Genomic DNA, 19,079 nt, shown 5'->3' with positions numbered 1-19,079 from the left:
TATGTCATATGTATTTATATTATATTATATTATATTATATTATATTATATTATATTATATTATATTATATTATATTATATTATATTATATTATATTATATTATATTATATTATATTATATTATATTATATTATATTACATTATATTATATTATATTATATTACATTATATTATATTATATTATATTATATTACATTATATATATACTAAACTATACTAAAGAATACAGAAAGAACACTTACAGAAGGCTAAAAAGATAATAATGAAAACTCATTACTCTTTCTAGAACCTCCACACAGCTTGACCTTGATTGGTCATTAAGTCAAAACAATTCACATGAGACCAATGAAACAATCACCTGTTGGATAAAAAATCTTGAAACACATTCCACATGAGCACAACACAGGAGAAGCAAATGAGATAAGAATTGTTTTCCTTTTTCTCTGAGGCTTTTCAGCTTCCCAGGAGCAAAATCCTGGGCAAAGGGATTTTTCCAGAAAATGTGAATGTGACATTTCTCCCCTCTCCCATCTCATTTCCCCTCTCCCACACTGGCATCCAGGGGGGCACAGCCCAGTGCCCACACCCTGATCCCTGGAAGGATGGGCACAGCAGAATTTTGGAGATTTGGGCACATCAGCCACCATCCCAGCACCTTTCTGTGTCTGCCTCAAAAAAGGATCACCCCCCCAAATCCACGGGGTGTCTGCAGCCAATTTGCAGCCCACAAAAGAGGCAAAATCTCTCCCAGAGGAAAATTGCTGAGGGTGGTTTGGGCAGCTCTTGAGATAATCCACACACTGCTGTGATGGCAGAAGGGGGAGATGGGGAAGATTCCTGAGTGAGTGTTCAGAAAGAGCCATGGAAATGAAAAAGAAAAAGCATTTGATGAACATAATGATTGTTATTACCACGTTCTGCCGCTCAGGGCCAGGGCTGTGGGAGTGTTCCCACTCCAAAGGGAGAAGGAACAGTCAGTGTTTTGCAGGAAAACCTTTACCTTCTCTTGGATAATGTTTTTTCTGACCTAGAGATGGGGTATCTGAGTGGTATTTTAAAACTTTTATTCCATTTTCAGTCTCATGAGAAGGGTGAGACAACACAGATGTTATAATTCACACCATCACAATCAAAAGACAACTATTTCCTAATTACAATTCATTATAAGTGCTTCTTGGCCTATCAGCTTTTGTCACACCATGCTGTAAAAGCCTTAAAGCCAATCATCTAAAATTACCCCTTGTGAGTCTTACTACAATACATCTTCCACAGTTCTATTTCTCCAAAGTATCAAGTCTTTTTAGCAAAGCCATGCTTTAAAATTTGTTTCTAGCTCCATTTCTCTCTCAACAATCTCCATCCTATTCCATAACATTTCTAAATCAGCATTTCTCATCTCAAAGTTTTCATACAGATACATACTATATAATCTTTCTGTCAAGCTTTAATTTTCTATAAATCCATTTCCGCCGGGGTGTGATGGCTCACCCTCCTTTTCCTCTCCTTGCACTCAGGCACACCTTGGTGGGATGCTGGAGGCAGGGCTGGGCTGCAGCCCGTCCCCAGCCCAAATCCCACACAATCCTATCTCTTGGGCCCATTTCAGATCAAATTAAATCTCCTTCTGGTCTCTTACATCTTGTGGGTGTCCAGTCCATCAGCAGCATTGCAGGAGCTCTGTTCTGGGTGTGGTGGGAGAATCTGCCCACCTTTCCATAGCTTGCCTGTTAGCAGGGCAGGGTCTGTGAGGATAACTAAAGTTGTGCATGTTGCTTTTGGTTTTCCCTTGTTTTTCCCTTGTTTCCATGGATTTTCCTGATTGTTACAAGCTCTTTTTCTGCCTGTTAGTTCCACTACTTAGAGGGCTTGAGAGGGAGCTCTGTGGAGTCAATTGTGTTTGTACTGGGGGATGGATGAGTCCTGGACATGGAAATGACCTTGCTCTTTGTTTCCCCTGCAGAGCCAGCTCTCCCAGGCCCTCAATGGATTGTCAGACAGAGCCAAGGAGGCAAAGGAATTCCTGGTCCAGCTCCGCAACATGGTGCAGCAAATCCAGGTACAGAGTCTGAACTGAGGAACTGCCCCTTCCCACCAGGATGAGCCATCCCTGTCCCCCTTCCCAAGCTGGGTTGGGTGGGTGCTTTCCCAAAATAACCTCCTTTTCCATATTGCCCCCCAAACCCTCCCCAAAACTGCTGATTGTGGAGGGAACAGCAGAGTCCTGAGCCCTTCCCATCTCTGCCAAGGGTGGATCCAAACCTGATCCTCACCTGCCAGTGATGCCTCAGGTTCAGCTTTTCTGTTTTTCACATTCTATGCTGCTTTAGTGGGAGGGTCTGGGCTCCATATTAGGGGATGGTTCTGATGAGGTGCAGTTCTGAGCTCTGTGCACAGAGCAGGGAGACAAAACAATTCCTGCTCCAGCTGGGCACCAAGGACAAATGACCCAAATCTCAGCCCAGGAGCACAAACCCCGTGGGCTGGAGAGAGAAAAACAAGCAGGGTGGGACTGCCTGGGCTAAAGCTGGAATGGGACAATGAACTGCAAGGTGCAAATGGAGCAAAACTGATCCCAGGGACAGAGCCCGTGCCCGGCCGTGCATTTTGGGGCCATTTTGGTTGATCTTGGGTGCAGCCCTGGCTGGGCTCTGGTGCTGCCCAAGGTGGATCTGTTGAGGAGATCCTTTGAATAAATCCCTGCTTTATTCTGCAGCTCCATCCAGCTTCTGTCCTAGCTCAGCCTTCTCAAGGCATCCCCACCTCCACATTTTCCACCATCCCAGGCCGTGCAGATCCCACATCCAACACTGTGGATTCATGAGGGGCACTGATGCAGCTGCACGTGCTAAAATGACCCCTGTGGCACCATTAAAAGGGCAAACCCAGTTTTGCAGCTGGCCTGGGTTTGTTCCCCGGGCTGTGACCCCTCTGTGCCCACAGGAGAACAGCGTGGAGTTCGAGGCCTGCCTGGTGGCGCAGTGCGACGCCCTCATCGATGCCCTCAACAGGAGGAAAGCCCAGCTGCTCTCCCGGGTCAACAAGGAGCACGAGCACAAGCTGAAGGTGAGCCTGGGGTCCTGCAGGGGATGAGGACTGGGACGCTGTTTTTTGGGGAGCTCGCTCCTTTTCCACGTGAATTCCATCTTGCTGCAGGTGCCCAGCCCGCTCACAGCACGTCCCTGACAAAGCGCTGCTTCCTCCAGGTGGTTCCCACCCAGTTGTTGGGTTCATTTCTAGTCCTTAGGTCAGGAGAACCACATGGAAAATTACTTTGTTCATGTCACATGTTGCTCCCAAGCTTCTGGAATGATCCTGCAGGATCTGCTTGTAGCTTCTGCTGAAGCCCTGAGCCGCTTGGTGTCCTGAGTTGTCACCAGGAGCAGGCTTTGCTCTGATTTCTGTGCTGTCATGGCCTCAGGGTGGAGGTGGCACTGAGGTTTCTGGTGCTGGGGAGCAGCTCAGTGGGAGCTGTGGGAAGGGGCTCCTGGTTTGTGCCATTCCCACCACACCACGTCTTCCCAGCTGCTGTGGGGCTGGGAAGGGAAGCAAAGGAGCAGATCTCACCTGGGAGCAGTGGAACAGGGGCAGCCATGCCCAGAATTGTTGGACAGGGGAGTTGCACCCTGGCCATCAGTGATGGAGTCCAGCTGAGGGGTGTCACACCTACATTTGAGATTCCTCTTCCGAGGTCATTTCAGTGTTCTGCCTTCTGTGTCTCTTGGCCTTGCTTTGGGCCACCCAGGAGGGATTCCTGGAGCTGCCTAAAACGAGGGTGAAGGCCACCGGTCCTGTCTGCATGCAGACCATGGGCAGCATGAGGACATTTCCACGGGACAGGGACAATGGCAGCTTTGTGGGACCATCAGTGCTCATTGCCACGACAAAGCACAGCCCCAAACAGCCCCAGCACAGAGGGACCCCCAGAGCCTGGTGGGCTCCCTGTCCCTCATCCCCTTCAGGGCATGCTTAATTAAACTCTCACAAAGGCAGGCAGCACAAAGCAATTTCCCTGCTCAGCACAACCCACAGAGGCCTTTGGCTGAGGGAATGGATCTGCATCCCCCTGTTTGCTCCCATCCATGGATCTGCATCCCACTGCTTGTTCCCATCCATGGATCTGCATCCCACTGCTTGTTTCTGTCCATGGATCTGCATCCCACTGCTTGTTTCTGTCCATGGATCTGCATCCCCCTGTTTGCTCCCATCCATGGATCTGCATCCAACTGCTTGCTCCTGTCCTGTCCTGTCCATGGATCTGCATCCCCCTGTTTGCTCCCATCCATGAATCTGCATCCCCCTGTTTGCTCCCATCCATGGATCTGCATCCCACTGCTTGTTTCTGTCCTGTCCATGGATCTGCATCCCCCTGTTTGCTCCCATCCATGGATCTGCATCCCACTGCTTGCTCCCATCCATGAATCTGCATCCCACTGCTTGTTTCTGTCCATGGATCTCCATCCCACTCCTTGTTCTGTCCAATCCATGGATCTGTATCCCCCTGTTTGCTCCTCTCCATGGATCTGCATCCCAGTGTTTACTCCCATCGATGGATCTGCATCCCACTGCTTGTTCCCATCCATGGATCTGCATCCCACTGCTTGCTCCTGTTCCATGTCTTCCCACCCCACCCACCCTCATTATCAGCGGGGCTTTGTCACTGCCCAGGCCTGGTCCTTAAAGCAAGAAGCAGCCCCTGGGTTTGTGACTGGGCTCCTAAATTAGCCCTGGAGCTCCCCAGCTCCACGTGCTGTGGGGAGGGCAGGGAGGGCTCTGTGCTGCCCTGGCAGATGTGGCACGTGGGCCTCATCCAGGCAGAATCAGAATCATGGAATGGTTTGGGTTGGAAGGGACCTTAAATCCCATCCAGTGCCACCCCTGCCATGGCAGGGACACCTCCCACTGTCCCAGGCTGCTCCAAGCTCTGTCCAGGGATTCCAGGGATCCAGGGGCAGCCACAGCTGCTCTGGGAATTCCATTCCAGGATCTCCCCTCCCTCCCAGCCAGGAACTCCTTCCTCATGCTCATCCTAACTTCCCCCTGCAGTGGGTGAAGCTGCAGTGATCTCCACTCACTCTGAGGTGACCCAGGGCCCATTTCCATCTGCAGAGAAGCAGGAGGTCACCTCCTTGGCTGTGCTTTGGTGGGGCTGTGAGCAGGGAGGGTCCTGCAGGGCTGTGGGATCTGTCCTGGCCAGTATTCCCATCAGCACAGGACACAGGGGCCACTTGTGCTGGGAGGCCTGTCCTGGATGTCCTTTTTTCACTGTCCTGTCCTGGAGCATCTTCCCCTGGGAGATGAGTGCCCAGAGAGCCTTGGCAGTGCCAGGGAGCCCTTCCAGGCCCCAGCTGGGACAGGGCCGCCGTGTCCTGGCTCCTGTCCTGGAGTCTCCCTGGGCTGCTGCTCCTGCCCAGTGGGATTTTGGCCATCCTGGCACCGTGGAATGGAGGGAGCAGGAGAAGCACAGGGCACAGAGCCCTGGCACAGGGCCACAGGCGCCTCTCAGGACACGTTCCCAGCCCCAGTTCCCATCCTTGTGTGGCTGGCACCAGGATTTGGGGTGGCTTTGGGTTTAGGATTGCCCTGCTTTGCCCTGACACACATTCCATGGGGGAATACAGCCTGGATTTGGGGTGAGTTTGGCTTTGGGGCTGCCCTGCCTTGCCCTGACACACATTCCATGGAGGCAGGCACAGATCCAGGCCTGACTCTGGGCCAGCACTAATTAATTGCTGCAGAGCAGGGAGAGGTGTGTGAGGACACCAGCTGGGAAGGGACATCTCCCTGCCCTTCTGCAGCCTCCAGCTACTCAAGAATGAGAACCTGGGCTTTAAAACCCAAAGGAGGTTTGGAGGAGCCCTGGGGCCGGGGCAGCTCCTCCTTGTGTGTCCTTCCCAGTGCTGGGCCTGGTTTCCAGAGGAGCAGTGGGTGATGTCCTCCCTTGGGCAGGTTTGTGCAGGGACACAAAGGCTTCCCTGGAGTGCTGTCCCTGGAAGAAATCTCCCCTCAGTTCACCACACACACAGACTGAGCTCTGGGTGCTCCTCCTGAAGCCCTCAGCAGCATTGTGAACCATTCCAGTCTTTTTCAGGCCATGGGATGCCTTTGCTCCATGATTTCTCCAGGTTGCTGTTTGCCACATTTCCCAGGAGAGCAGATGGCACAAAACACTCCCCAAGGCTTTCTGTCCATGGCACTGCCTCTCCATGGGTGAAATGCTGCTCCTTCTTCAGGGTTTCGGTGAGGATTTCCCAGTGGAACCGGGTTGGAACCTGTTGGATCAGGTTCCTGGTGGTGCCAGCACTGCAGCTCTGCTTTCCCAGCCCCTCTCCTGAGTCACCCACCTGGAAAAAGCTCTGGCTGTGGGGTTCTGCACACTCAGAACCTCGCCAGGGTCTGTCCTGGGGGTTTTCCAGCTGGGATTTTTCCATCTGGGCGTGCAGGTGAGCCAGGGTGAGGAGGGTGACATTCCATCTGTGTCCTCCGTGTGACATTCCCAGCAGGACTCACCCCAGCACTGGGAAGGTTGAGTGCCTTGAAGTCTGTTATCCACCCAAGCACTTGAAAAAGGAGGAGGACACTTAAGTGGAGATGGTATTGCCTTCTAGGAGCTGTATTAAAATTAAAATGTAAATTATAGTTAATGCCATCTGAGGGAAGAAAAGCTCTTGAAGGAACTGTCCTATTTTAAGGTTGTTGTGAACTGCTGTGAGTGCACAAAAACCCCTTTTATAGGCTGGAATGAGCAGCCAGATTCTGGCTGTCGCTTTATTTAGCACTTAAAGGGGGGGAAATTGGTATTTGGTAAAAAATGACCACAGAAAAAAAGTGGAGCTTCCCAAATCCCCTCAAAATCTGAGCCAGGCTGGGCTCAGTCTCTTCTCTGAGCAAACAAAGGGAAACAGCCTCAAGGTGCTTCAGGAGAGATTTAGATTGGAAAATTTCTTCATGGAGATGGATTTCCAGGCCAGCAGTGGGATCACCATCCTGGATGTGTTCAAACCCCTGTGGATGTGCCAGGTTTTCCTGAGAGTGCCTCCTGGCCCCAGAGCCTGCCCCTCAGCCCAGCACAGGCTCTTGCACAAATCCAAGGCAGAGGAACCCCCAGATTTCCCTTCCAGCTCCCTCCACCAACAAACTCTGCATTTCTGGGGTCCCAGGGAGTACAAATCCCTCCTGCATGAGGAGAATCCCAGGGTTCTGTGGCTTAGGAATCACAAGATTCAAGTGGCTTCATGCCACATGGAAAATATTTTGGCTTTGGTGACCCCACTGGGTTTAGACCAGGCCCAAATGTGTGAGAGATGTTGATGTCTTATTTCTAAGACCTTTAATTTTACTGATCAAAGTGACTGATGGGATCTTCCTGCCCTGTGTCCATCCCATTTCTCCTTTAAAGCCCCACTAGATCCCAACCAAAAATCCTTTTTATTTGCCTTAAAAGCACTTTGGCGCTGGTGAAGGCAACTTGGATTTCTGCTTTTGGCTTTTGTGGAGATGGTGAAATTAAAATGCTGTTTTATGCTCTGGTTCTCCAGATGGGTGATGCTGGATCCCTGAGGGGATCAGAGTTAGAGAAGGGCTGAGACAGGGCTGCAGCTTTGGATTCACCTGGAAAAGGCTGCCCTGGGAGTTTGGAGTGTCTCTGCTGCTGGAGCCTCTTTTTTTCTGGTCTTTGACCACCTTAATAGGAAAAAAAGCTTTTATTATGTCTTCACCCAGCAAATGCTGTTTCCTGGAGGCAGCAGATGGCAATTCTGCTGGAAATCCTTGGAAAGCAGCAGCTCCAGCAGGGAGAGGTTCACAAATTCATCATCCTGGGCAAAGCAGACAGAGACTTAAGCTGCAAAGAAGATAAGAAGATTGGTGTAGCAATCCCATCTTTGCTGCCTTCCCAGTGGCACGTGTGTTTCCCCACAGAGGGGTCGGGGTGGCTTTTCCAGGCATTCCACGTGGGATCCCCTTCCCAGCAGGCAGGGAGTGCAAATCCTGCCTCTGCCATGGCTGGTGCAGCCAGGATGAGCCCTGAGAGCAGAGCTGGACCCCACAGATTGGTTTTATCTCACGGTCTGCAGCTGGGAGACCCAAAATCCACACAGGCAAAAACCCTTCCAGGGGGCAGACGAGTCCTGAGCAGGAGGGGTCACACAAAGCCAAAAAGCTGCTTTGCACCTTCTGGATCCTGTCCTGGGGGACTGAGAAGGGAAATCCAGGGGCTTGCCCTCTTCCAGGGAGGTCAGGGTGGGAGTGGGATCTCCAGGAGCTGCTGTTGGCTCTGCTTTACCCTGGCAGGGCCTGAAGGGGCTCCAGGAGAGCTGGAGAGGGACTGGGGACAAGGGATGGAGGGACAGGAGCCAGGGAATGGCTGCCAGTGCCAGAGGGCAGGGATGGATGGGAGATTGGGAATTGGGAATTCCTGGCTGGGCTGGAATTGCCAGAGCAGCTGTGGCTGCCCCTGGATCCCTGGCAGTGCCCAAGGCCAGGCTGGACAGGGCTTGGAGCAACCAGGGACAGTGAAGGTGTCCCTGCCATGGCAGGGGTGGCACTGGGTGGCTTTTATAGATCCTTTCCCATCCAAACCATCCTGGAATTGTGTGATTCCACCTTGGAATTGTGTGATTCCATCCTGGAATTGTGTGATTCACGCCAGCAGAGCTGTTCCAGTGCACTCAAGCGTCACAAACTGGAATTGAATGAACTCCCCGCTCTAACAAGAGCAGTGTTTGAGCCAAACCCAGCCTGTGCAGGTCCAGCTCTGTGTCAGAGCATCTCCACCAGCCTGTGGACAGTGTCCAGGGCCAGAGGAGCAATAGGGGAGCTCCCTCTGCTGCCCTGTCCACCCTGCATCCCTTCCTCCCTCTGCCACAGCCTGGCATTGCTGAAAGCAGCGAGGAATGGCTGCTCCCTCAAAATCCCAGCAGCTCTTCTGGAGAGTGCCATTTAATGGCAATTGTCACAAGCTGTGCGTTGTCCCAGATCTCCCAGGGAACGGGATGAAAGGGAACAGCCTCAACATGCACCAGGGGGAGGTTTGGATTGGGTAGTAGGGAAAATTTATTCATGGAAAGGTTTGTCCAGCCCTGACACAGGTGCTCAAGATCTCCGTGCCTGGAGGGATTTAAAATTCGTGTGGACCTGAGGACTTGAGTCAATGTGGATTCTTTGTTTCCTTTTTTTTGTTGTTGTTGTTTTTGGTTTATTGGGGTTTTTTTGCGAGGGGTTTGTTTTGTTTTTTTTTTTTTTTTTCTTTTTTGTGGTTTTGGTTTGGGTTTTTTTTTTCTTTTTTTTTTCTTTTTTTTTGTTAAGGTTGTGGTTAATAGTGTGAGATGTGTTTGAACTCAGATGTGTATAGGTTCTTATCTATGTCAAAGTCTCACAAGCCCTGAGTTCTACAGCACTTTACCATATTAAAAATGGAGTCATATCTCTCTCTCTACAAGGCCTTTTAAAGATAAACTGTTTAATTAAGCAATTATTAAATTATTTTTACTTTTAACTTAATGACTAACTACTCATGTCCCACAGTATGGACATTTTTATCCAATTACGCAATATTACCTAAACTTATGAAGGATTAGCTTCTGCTTTAAAACTTCTGTCTTGTTTTATATATATATATATATATATATATATATATATATATATATATTACTACATATATATTTTTATATATATTATTACATTATATATATATTACGACATTATATATATTTTTTTTACTACATTTTAAAACTCTAAGCTCTACATTTTTTACTCTGTGATGCTACACACTTCTATTCAAAGTCCACACCCATAATCTCAGTTCTATCATTTAATTTTGGAAGCTTTTTCTACAGTCTCAGGTCAGTGCAGTGTTCTCTTGGGGGTCAGAGCCTGTCAGCACAGAAATCTGAAATTCTCTGCAATTCCCAGGGTTCCACCAGGGCAGTGCTGGGGGGACAGTTGGCCTGGGTGGTCTTTGAGGGCTTTTCCAACCTGAAGGAATCTTTACTTCTAAGCTGCAAGGCTGGTAATTCTTTTCTTCCTGCTAGGTGATTAAGTAGAGGTGATTAAATTTTAATTAACCAACACGTGATGGCCCTGCAGGACTCACAGGTTCCCTCACTGTAATTCCTTTCCCCTGCCCATCCCTCAGACAGCAGTGCTGGCAGGAGGAGCAGCAGGCACTGAGCTCCCAGGAATGTCCATCTGTGGCACTCACTCATATTTTTTTGAAAAATCCTTTTGCCCAGGATTTTTCTCCTGGGAAGCTGAGAAGCCTCAGAGAAAAAGGAAAACAATATTATTTCATTTGCTTCTCTTGTGTTTTGCTGCTTTGGAATGTGGTTGGAGATTGTTTATCCAACAGGTGATTGTTTCATTGGTTTCATGTGAATTGTTTTGACTTAATGACCAATCAAGGTCAAGCTTTGTGGAGGCTCTAGAAAGAGTCATAAGTTTTCATTAGTATCTTTCTAGCCTTCTGTAGGTATCCCTTCTGTATAATATAATATAATATAATATAATATAATATAATGTAATGTAATGTAATGTAATGTAATGTAATGTAATGTAATGTAATATAATATAATATAATATAAATACTTATATATTTATAATATAAATACTTATATATTTACATAGATTTTATGTATTTTAATTTATATAAAAATCTATATATTATTTTATTATATATATTATATAATAAAACAAGAAATTTGCCTTCTAAGAACATGGAGTCAAATTCCTCATTCCTTCCTTCATCTTGGAACCCCACATATACAACATTCATCCCTGTTTATTGCAGCTTTTCCCATCTGGCTGCAGCTGCCAAGCTCATCCTCACAGCTCATCCTCTCTGTAACACTCCACAGAGCTGCACAGCTTTGTTCAGTGCCAGTGGAGGGCTGTACACAGCTTTTTAAAGCTCTTCCACAAGTGGAAAATAAAAAATCTTCTGTGAGCACTTGAGCACATTCATCCAAGAATAAAATCTTTCTTCCTGAGCTGCTCTGCCAGTGAAATCCTGGACCTGCAGGATTCAGCGTGAAGGAGCAGCCAGCTTCAAATAAATATATAAAAATAATCCTTGTGGCATCCAAATAAATCCTTGTGGCATCCAGCCTGGGCCCTCTGCTCCTTGCTGTGCTTCAGGGAAGGTCAGCAGAGCCCTGAGGCACCAGCAAACCTCACCCTTGGGATGCTGGAATGTGATTCCTTGGGGAAGGAGCTGTGAGTGCAAGAGGTGCCTTAATGTGGAGCTTGGGCAGCCCCAATCCAGGCTGAGTTGGATTTATTTTATTTATTTATCTCCTTTCCCTCAGAGCTCATCCCCCAGTCTGTGGAGGAAAAAAAAGGGAATTCTGCAGCATGGTCCCTGCAGCTGCTGAGCATCACAAACACATCCTCAGGGATGGAGCTGTGGGAGGTGATGTGTTCATCCCTCTGGCAAAGAGCAGCTGCCAGAGTCACTCCTCATCCTCATGAGTGCACTGCCCCAGAGCCAGCCCCACAACCTGGCTGCACGCCCAGGGATGGATAGGGCAGCTCTGGATCCATGGAAGTTGGCATTTCCTTGGCATGGAGCTCACCAGCTGCCATTTGGAAGCTGGCTTAATTAAAGGCAGGGCACGGAGCTGCCCTCCTGCTTTGAATAATTATATGTGTTAATGATGATTTTGGGCTGAACAAAGCTTGTTAGAACAGGTTGCCCAGAGAAATTGTGGATTCCCCATCCCTGGAAGTGTCCAAGGCCAGGTTGGGCAGGGCTTGGAGCAACCTGGGATGGTGCAAGGTGTCCCTGCCATGGAAGGGGATGGAACACGATTCCTTTGGGTTGGAAGGGACCTTCAAAACTTCCTGTGATTCTGCACTGTTGTTCCCCAGGTTCTGAAGGGTCTGGAGCCCGGTGTGTGAGTGTTGGCCAGCCCTGGTGACCGTGGTGTCCTTGTCCCCTGCAGGTGGTGAGGGACCAGATCTCGCACTGCACGGTGAAGCTGCGCCAGACCACGGGGCTGATGGAATATTGCCTGGAGGTCATCAAGGAGAACGACCCCAGTGGCTTCCTGCAGGTCAGGCTGGGGCCTGGGGGTGCTGCAGGGCTGGGGCTTCTCCAGGGGGGATGGCACCATAAAACCAGGGATCTGCCTCTGGTCAGCTCCACGTTCACAGCAGGGCAGGGACATCTCTGGAGGAGAGTGTCAGGAAAATTAATCCACAAACACCAGAGCTTTATGTCCAAAAAGGAGACAGAGCAGTCCTTTGGCTCTATTCAAATAAAGGGAGAGGCCATGGGGCATTCCCCTAGGATCCCTCACAATTTTGGAGGATACAGCCTCCTTTTTATCCCAGTTTCCTGGCTGCATTTCCCTTCTCTCTTCCCGATTTCTGAGGTACAGACTTCCCAAAACACCTGATACCAGAGATTTCCCTCTAATGTATAACCCTCCCTTTTAATTTTTAATTCTTACATAATTTAGGGGGTTTTCTTCCCCATTGTTTCTTTCATCTTTCAATGTCTAATTTCATTTATTAGCAAACCTAAAGTTTATTTCTAAAGGCAAATATATTTTTCCATTCAGCAATCAGTGGAATCCTTCCCATTGTTTATTTCCCAGTGCTAATTTTATCAATCAGCAGACCCACAGTAAAGACAAATCCACCATTCCTGTCAAGAGGGATGCATCAGGGGGTGGATGGTGCATCTCTGGAGCAGGGATCACACCGTGCTCCTGGCTCTCCACTGAGACACCAACACACCAGGCATTCCTGGGCTCCCTTTGCTGTGAGAAATGGATTTGTAAAGGGTTCTCAAAGCCTGGCAGAAAGCTCACACAGCCTTGTACACCTGTGTGCAGATTTGAGATGAGGTGTGCTGGCTTAGGAAGGCCATGGAGTAGAGATGACATTGCAGAGACTGAACTAGAGACAAGTTTCAAACTATGGCCTTGCAAAAAGACCAGACATTTTAGAGAATTAGAACTGTGAGAGACACATTGTGGGGAAAAATAATTAGGTGATTGGGGTGAAGTATTAGCAGCATTGTGTGGCAAAAGCTGATAGGCTGAAAAACATTTTTAAGGTAATAGGTTGGCTTCTGATGGAATGGCGTTGAGTTTTACATCTCTTGTGTCTCACCCTTCTATGAGACTGATAAGGGGATAAAATCTTGTAAAACGCCTCCCAGTTGCCCCATCTCTGTAAAACTGGGGTTTTCCAACACTTTAGCACAAAACCCTGCCATTAAATAGCAGCCAGCACTCCAGGGTTCCTCCTCCAGCCCAGCCTGCAGGGAAGAGTGATGCTGGAAACCTCGTGTGACATCCCAGCCTTCAGCCTGGGAGGCAGAGGGACAGGGACAGCAGGGTGGGGACAAGGCATGGGACACACCCACGGCAGCTGAGGCTGCTCCTGCCCTGCAGATCTCAGATGCTCTCATCAGGAGGGTGCACATGACCGAGGATCAGTGGGGCAAGGGGACGCTCACCCCCCGCATGACCACGGACTTCGACCTGAACCTGGACAATGCCCCTCTGCTCCAGTCCATCCACCAGCTGGACTTCGTGCAGATGAAAGGTAAGGATCCTTCCAGTGCCTTCCTGCCTGGGTTTGGAAAGCCAGGGGTCTGCTAAGCAAGGCAGGAGCCTCCCCTGAAATGGAAAATGTAAACCCCCTCCCTCCAAATTGTTATAAATTTGAAATTAAGGAGTTCTCAGGCAAAAATATGGGAGCAGGAATAACAGTTTTTTATTAGGGAAGAAAATAAAGGATAAAATAAACAATGCAGTGAACTAAACCAACCCTGACAGAGTCAGAACCCAACCTGACACCCTGTGGGTCAGGCTGTTGGCAGCAGTCCCATTGGAATTGTGGCTCAGCCCTCCTGCAGTGTCAGGGTGGTTCTGCTGGAGCAGGGATCCTGGAGAAGGGTGCAGTCTTCCTCTGGAGATCCAGGGGAAGAGGGAAATCCTCTGGGAAATCCCGTGGAGAAGCCGTGCTGGTGTTCCAGAATCTCCAGATTATATGCGGGCAGGAATGCTTGGCTGGTGTTCCAGAATCTCCAGATTATATCCAGGCAGGAATGCTTGGCTGGTGTTCCAGAATCTCCAGATTATATCCAGGCAGGAATGCTTGGCTGGTGTTCCAGAATCTCCAGATTATATCCAGGCAGGAATGCTTGGCTGCTGTTCCAGAATCTCCAGATTATATCCAGGCAGGAATGCTTGGCTGGTGTTCCAGAATCTCCAGATTATATCCAGGCAGGAATGCTTGGCTCCGCCCCCTGGGCTCACATCTCCCAATGGGATGCTGTAGTTCTTATCAGCCATGCAGGGACATTCAATAGCTGTTATCAGCAGGTGTCTCCCCAGAGGGAGGAGTGATTGTGGAAGAGATAAGGAAAACTGCCCAATGAACAGAAGACAAGTGCCATACAGATGGCAAACAGAAAACAATTTGTTTGGCAATCCAGGACACAACCCAAAGCTCAGCTCTGCTCCTGCTGGGAGCTGCCATGCCAGGGGAAGGGCAGAAAAGGAGAGTTTCTCCCCTCCTGTAAGATATTAATTCATAGAGAATTCTCCAAGCTTAACAGAAGGCTGTCATAGAGTGCATCTGTATGGAAACTGTGAGATGAGAAATGCTGACTTAGAAATGCTATAGAGTAAGACAAAGATTGTTAAGAGAAAAATGGAACTAAAAACAAGTTTCAAAGGCTGGCTTTGCAAATTAAACTAATTAAACTAAATACTTTGGAGAACTATAAAAGGTGTATTATAGTAGGACCCACAAGGGGTAATTTTAGATGATTGGCTTTAAGGCATTTACACCATGGTGTAGCAAAGGCTGATAGGCCAAGAAACACTTAAGAGTGTGTTGTAATTAGGAAATAGTTGTCTTCTGATTGTGATGGTGTGAATTACAACATCTCTATTGTCTCACCCTTCTCATGAGACTGAAAATGGAATAAAAGTTTTAAAACACCTCTCAGTTGCCCCATCTCTGGGTCAGAAAAGGGCCTAATCCAACAACCTCCCAGCAGGGCTGGGCACCCCAGACCCAGAGTTGTGCCCATTCCTGGGGGTTTTGCATCCCTGGGCATCTGTGTGCCAGAGCAGGGTGCCAGGGGTTTGGCTTTGCCTGGAAAAGCACTCCTACTGCATTAAACATTTACTAGTGCATTAAAAAGTGCTATGACAAAGTTATTAGTGCACTGAAAAGTGCTCTGCAGGTCGGGACCTCTCTTTTGAGAGCAGCACAAGGCTTTTCCCAAACCTCTCCTCACATCCCCGTGCTCAGCAGCATCTGTCACAGAGCAGATGTCCCTGCAAACAGAGCCAGGTCACCCAGCCTGGGCTCTGCCCTCCCTCCCTCACCTCCCTGTTGGTTTAGATCATCATTTTGGCATTCTATTCTATTCTATTCTATTCTATTCTATTCTATTCTATTCTATTCTATTCTATTCTATTCTATTCTATTCTACTCTATTCTATTCCAGTTCTATTTTTCTCTATTTCCTTGCTGTTCCCCCTTCCCTCTGTGCTCCTTCTCCTGTCCCACCAAGGGCTGCTGCAGCCCATGAGGAATTTGGGGTTTGGGAAGCCCAGGGAAGCTGACAGAGCTGCAGAGGGGCTGTGACACAGGGAGGCTCAGGGGGACACTGAGCCTGGCCTGGACCTTCAGCCACCAGCCAGCTGCAGCTCTGGCACTGCTCTTCCCCCCACCACAGCTGGAACTGCTGGCCCAGGAGCTGTCTGCACAGCCCAGGGTGTCTCAGGGGCCAGGGACAGGCAGGATTTTGGCCACACTCTTCTCTGTCACCACAATGAGCATCCTCAGCTGATGGTGCTGGTGGCAGCGAGGAGCTGCCCGTGCTGGCTCTTCCTTAGCCAGGCTGTTCATCTGAAATGTCAGGAATATTTTTGGATAGCAAACCCAGGGAGGGCTGGATTGCTGTTTCACATCCCTGTGTTCCTGCCCTCCCTTCCTGCAGTTTAGCCCAGAGGGTTATTTTTAATTAATAAGAGCAAATCTGCTGCTGGTTCAGCCGCCCACCCTCCTCTTATCAAATCCCTCCTCCTCATCCTCCCAGCTCAGCCTGGCTGTGCAAATCAGCTGTTGGTTTTGCAGACTTGCAGAAGGTTGGGTTTGCATCCCAAATCTGTGTCACAGCACCAGGGGAGAGAGGGCAGCACCTGAGGCCTCCATAAAGAGCAATCCCAAAGCATCCCACACCCTCAGTCAGCCTGGAGGATGCAGCCCAGGAGGTGGAGGAGTCACAGAGGGGGAATGCTGGGCAAATCCAGCTTTTTCCCAGGCATCCTTGGCTCCTCCATGTCTACTTCCAGTGGCTCTTGTCACTTTGGGCAGTGAGGATGAGGATGGTGGATGAGCAGCTCTTTGAGAGCTGTGTCAGGGCACATGTCCCTGTCACTCTTCCCTTGCTTTTCAGAGCAGGAGTGGGCTGTGGGACATGTGGAGATGCCCAAACACAGCAGGAAAATCCGTGGCAGTCCTTTCTGTCCCCAGTGCAGCTGATGGCAGCCAAAGGGGGTGCTCGGCCCCCCCAGTTTTGTTGCAGTGGATTTATTGAAGGGAAAAGCAGGGCTGTAGATAAGCCCAGAACCTGTGGGAGATTTGTTCCAGGTTTGGGACTGGCTTCATGGAAGGTCCAGGCAGCTCAAAACAGACACATTGTGCTGCCATAATTCCCCAAAATCAATTAGAAAACGGGAATAAAGCAGAACAGCTTCACCAGGCTGGCAGGGGGGAGGAATTCAGGGGGAGAAAAATCCTTTCTGCTGCCGTCGCACCCAGGCAGGAACTGCACCCTGCATCCCCCGGGGTCGCACTAATCGCACTAATTGGTGATTAGTGTCGTCCCCAGTGCCGGCGCCGCCGATCCTGCAGCTGGAGGAGTGCTGCACCCACAACAACAGCGCCACGCTGTCCTGGAAGCAGCCGCCGCTGTCCACCGTGCAGGTGGAGGGATACATCCTGGAGCTGGACGATGGCAACGGCGGCCAGTTCAGGGTACGCGTCTGGGACGGGGCTCTGCCCCCAGGGATTCCCTGCCATGGGATTTGGGGATGTTCTGCCTCCAGGGATTCCTGAGACAGTATTTGGGGATGTTCTGCCTCCAGGGATTCCCTGCCATGGGATTTATGGGGGTGTTCCAGCTCCAGGGATTCCCTGCCATGGGACTGGGGGGATGTTCTGCTTCCAGGGATTCCTTGCCATGCGACTGGGGGGATGTTCTGCCCCTGGGGATTCCCTGCAACAGCACTGGGGGGATGTTCTGCCCCCAGGGATTCCCTGCAACAGCACTGGGGGGATGTTCTGCCCCCAGGGATTCCCTGCCATGGGATTTGGGGGATGTTCTGCCTCCAGGGATTCCTGAGACAGTATTTGGGGATGTTCTGCTTCCAGGGATTGTCTGCCATGGGATTTGGGGGATGTTCTGCCTCCAGGGATTCCTGAGACAGGATTTATGGGGATGTTCTGCCTCCAGGGATTCCTGAGACAGGATTTATGGGGATGTTCTGCCTCCAGGGATTCTCTGACACAGGATTTGGGGGATGTTCTGCCTCTAGGGATTCCTGAGACAGTATTTGGGGATGTTCTGCCTCCAGGGATTCCCTGCCATGGGATTGGGGGGATGTTCTGCCTCCAGGGATTCCCTGCCATGGGATTGGGGGGATGTTCTGCCCCCAGGGATTCCCTGCCATGGGATTTGGGGGATGTTCTGCCTCCAGGGATTCCCTGCCATGGGATTTGGGGGATGTTCTGCCCCCAGGGATTCCCTGCAACAGCACTGGGGGGATGTTCTGCCCCCAGGGATTCCCTGCCATGGGACTGGGGGGATGTTCTGTCTCCAGGGATTGCCTGCCATGGCATTTGGGGGATGTTCTGCCTCCAGGGACTCCTGAGACAGTGTTTGGGGGGATGTTCTGCCTCCAGGGATTCCTGAGACAGGATTTATGGGGATGTTCTGCCTCCAGGGATTCTCTGACACAGGATTTGGGGGATGTTCTGCCTCTAGGGATTCCTGAGACAGTATTTGGGGATGTTCTGCCTCCAGGGATTGCCTGCCATGGGATTGGTGGGATGTTCTGCTTCCAGGGATTCCCTTTCACAGGATTTGAGGGGTTCTGCCTCCAGGGATTCCCTGCCACAAGATTTATCCTCATATTATTTTTTTAGGTCCTGTCTTCCCTGCTGGGTTGCCCAGGGAAGCAGATGGTGCAGACACACTGTGGGGTTTGGGGTGCAGGCTGATTTGAGGGGGTGTAAATGCCTTTCCCGTGGCCACCTGGACTTGGAAACTCAAAGTTTGAAGCTCTTGTTACCCAGAGCAGCTGTGGCTGCCCCTGGATCCCTGGAAGTGTCCAAGGCCAGGTTGGACAGGGCTCAGAGCAGCCTGGGATAGTGGGAGGTGTCCCTGCCCATGGCAATAGTGGAACAAGATGGTTTTTAAGGTCCATTCCAATCCAAACCATTCCATAAAATCCATATTTTTAGGCTGCTGAATATTTAATGCAAGGCATGCTAATTGCCATGAAAGCCTCATGGTTTGCCAGCTGCCAGCAAGCAGAGGTGTTTAAGGCCTGAGGGCTTTTAAATTGCTGTAATTACACAATTAAAATATGATTTTTCTCTGATCCAACACGCCAATAATTATCCTGGCGCGTTCACATCCACGGAGGGAGGGCAGGCACAGGAGCAGCCCAGTGCACTCTGAATTCACCCACAGTGAGCTGAGGGGTGGGACCTGCAGGGAAGGGACCAGCAGGATGGGTGTGGGGAGGACAAGGTCAGTGCTTGCTGCTGGTAATATTCATCCCCAAAATCCACCCATCCCCGCCCTCTGACACTGGGAGCCATTCCCTGGCTCCTGTCCCTCCATCCCTTGTCCCCAGTCCCTCTGCAGCTCTCCTGGAGCCCCTTCAGGCCCTGCCAGGGGCTCTGAGCTCTCCCTGGAGCCTTTTCTTCTCCCAGCCTGGCTCCAGCTCCATGGATTCCTCTGGGCTCTCTCCAGCAGCTCCACATCCTCCTGATGTTGCACCCCAGATCTGGGGACAGAGTTCCATGTGGGATCCCAGCTGA

At 50.0% G+C, this 19,079-nt stretch overlaps 1 protein-coding gene across 7 annotated transcripts in view; it reads left to right on the top strand.

The window, feature by feature from the left end:
• Nucleotides 1–19,079, top strand: part of TRIM9 (tripartite motif containing 9) — a 70,031-nt gene that overhangs the window by 35,072 nt on the left and 15,880 nt on the right. For 5 of the 7 annotated variants that reach the window (XM_063159621.1, XM_063159620.1, XM_063159618.1 and 2 more), the window contains exons 2-6: nt 1,960–2,055; nt 2,940–3,062; nt 11,936–12,046; nt 13,397–13,550; nt 16,849–17,006. In XM_063159621.1, the coding sequence (XP_063015691.1) occupies nt 1,960–2,055; nt 2,940–3,062; nt 11,936–12,046; nt 13,397–13,550; nt 16,849–17,006 (642 nt within the window). The remainder of the gene's footprint in view (nt 1–1,959; nt 2,056–2,939; nt 3,063–11,935; nt 12,047–13,396; nt 13,551–16,848; nt 17,007–19,079) is intronic. The other 2 variants (XM_063159622.1, XM_063159616.1) reach the window with 1 other exon arrangement.

This window comes from Melospiza melodia, chromosome 6 (assembly GCF_035770615.1).
Source record: "Melospiza melodia melodia isolate bMelMel2 chromosome 6, bMelMel2.pri, whole genome shotgun sequence".
Lineage (NCBI taxonomy): Eukaryota > Metazoa > Chordata > Aves > Passeriformes > Passerellidae > Melospiza > Melospiza melodia.
This window is presented reverse-complemented; position numbering and strand designations above follow the sequence as displayed.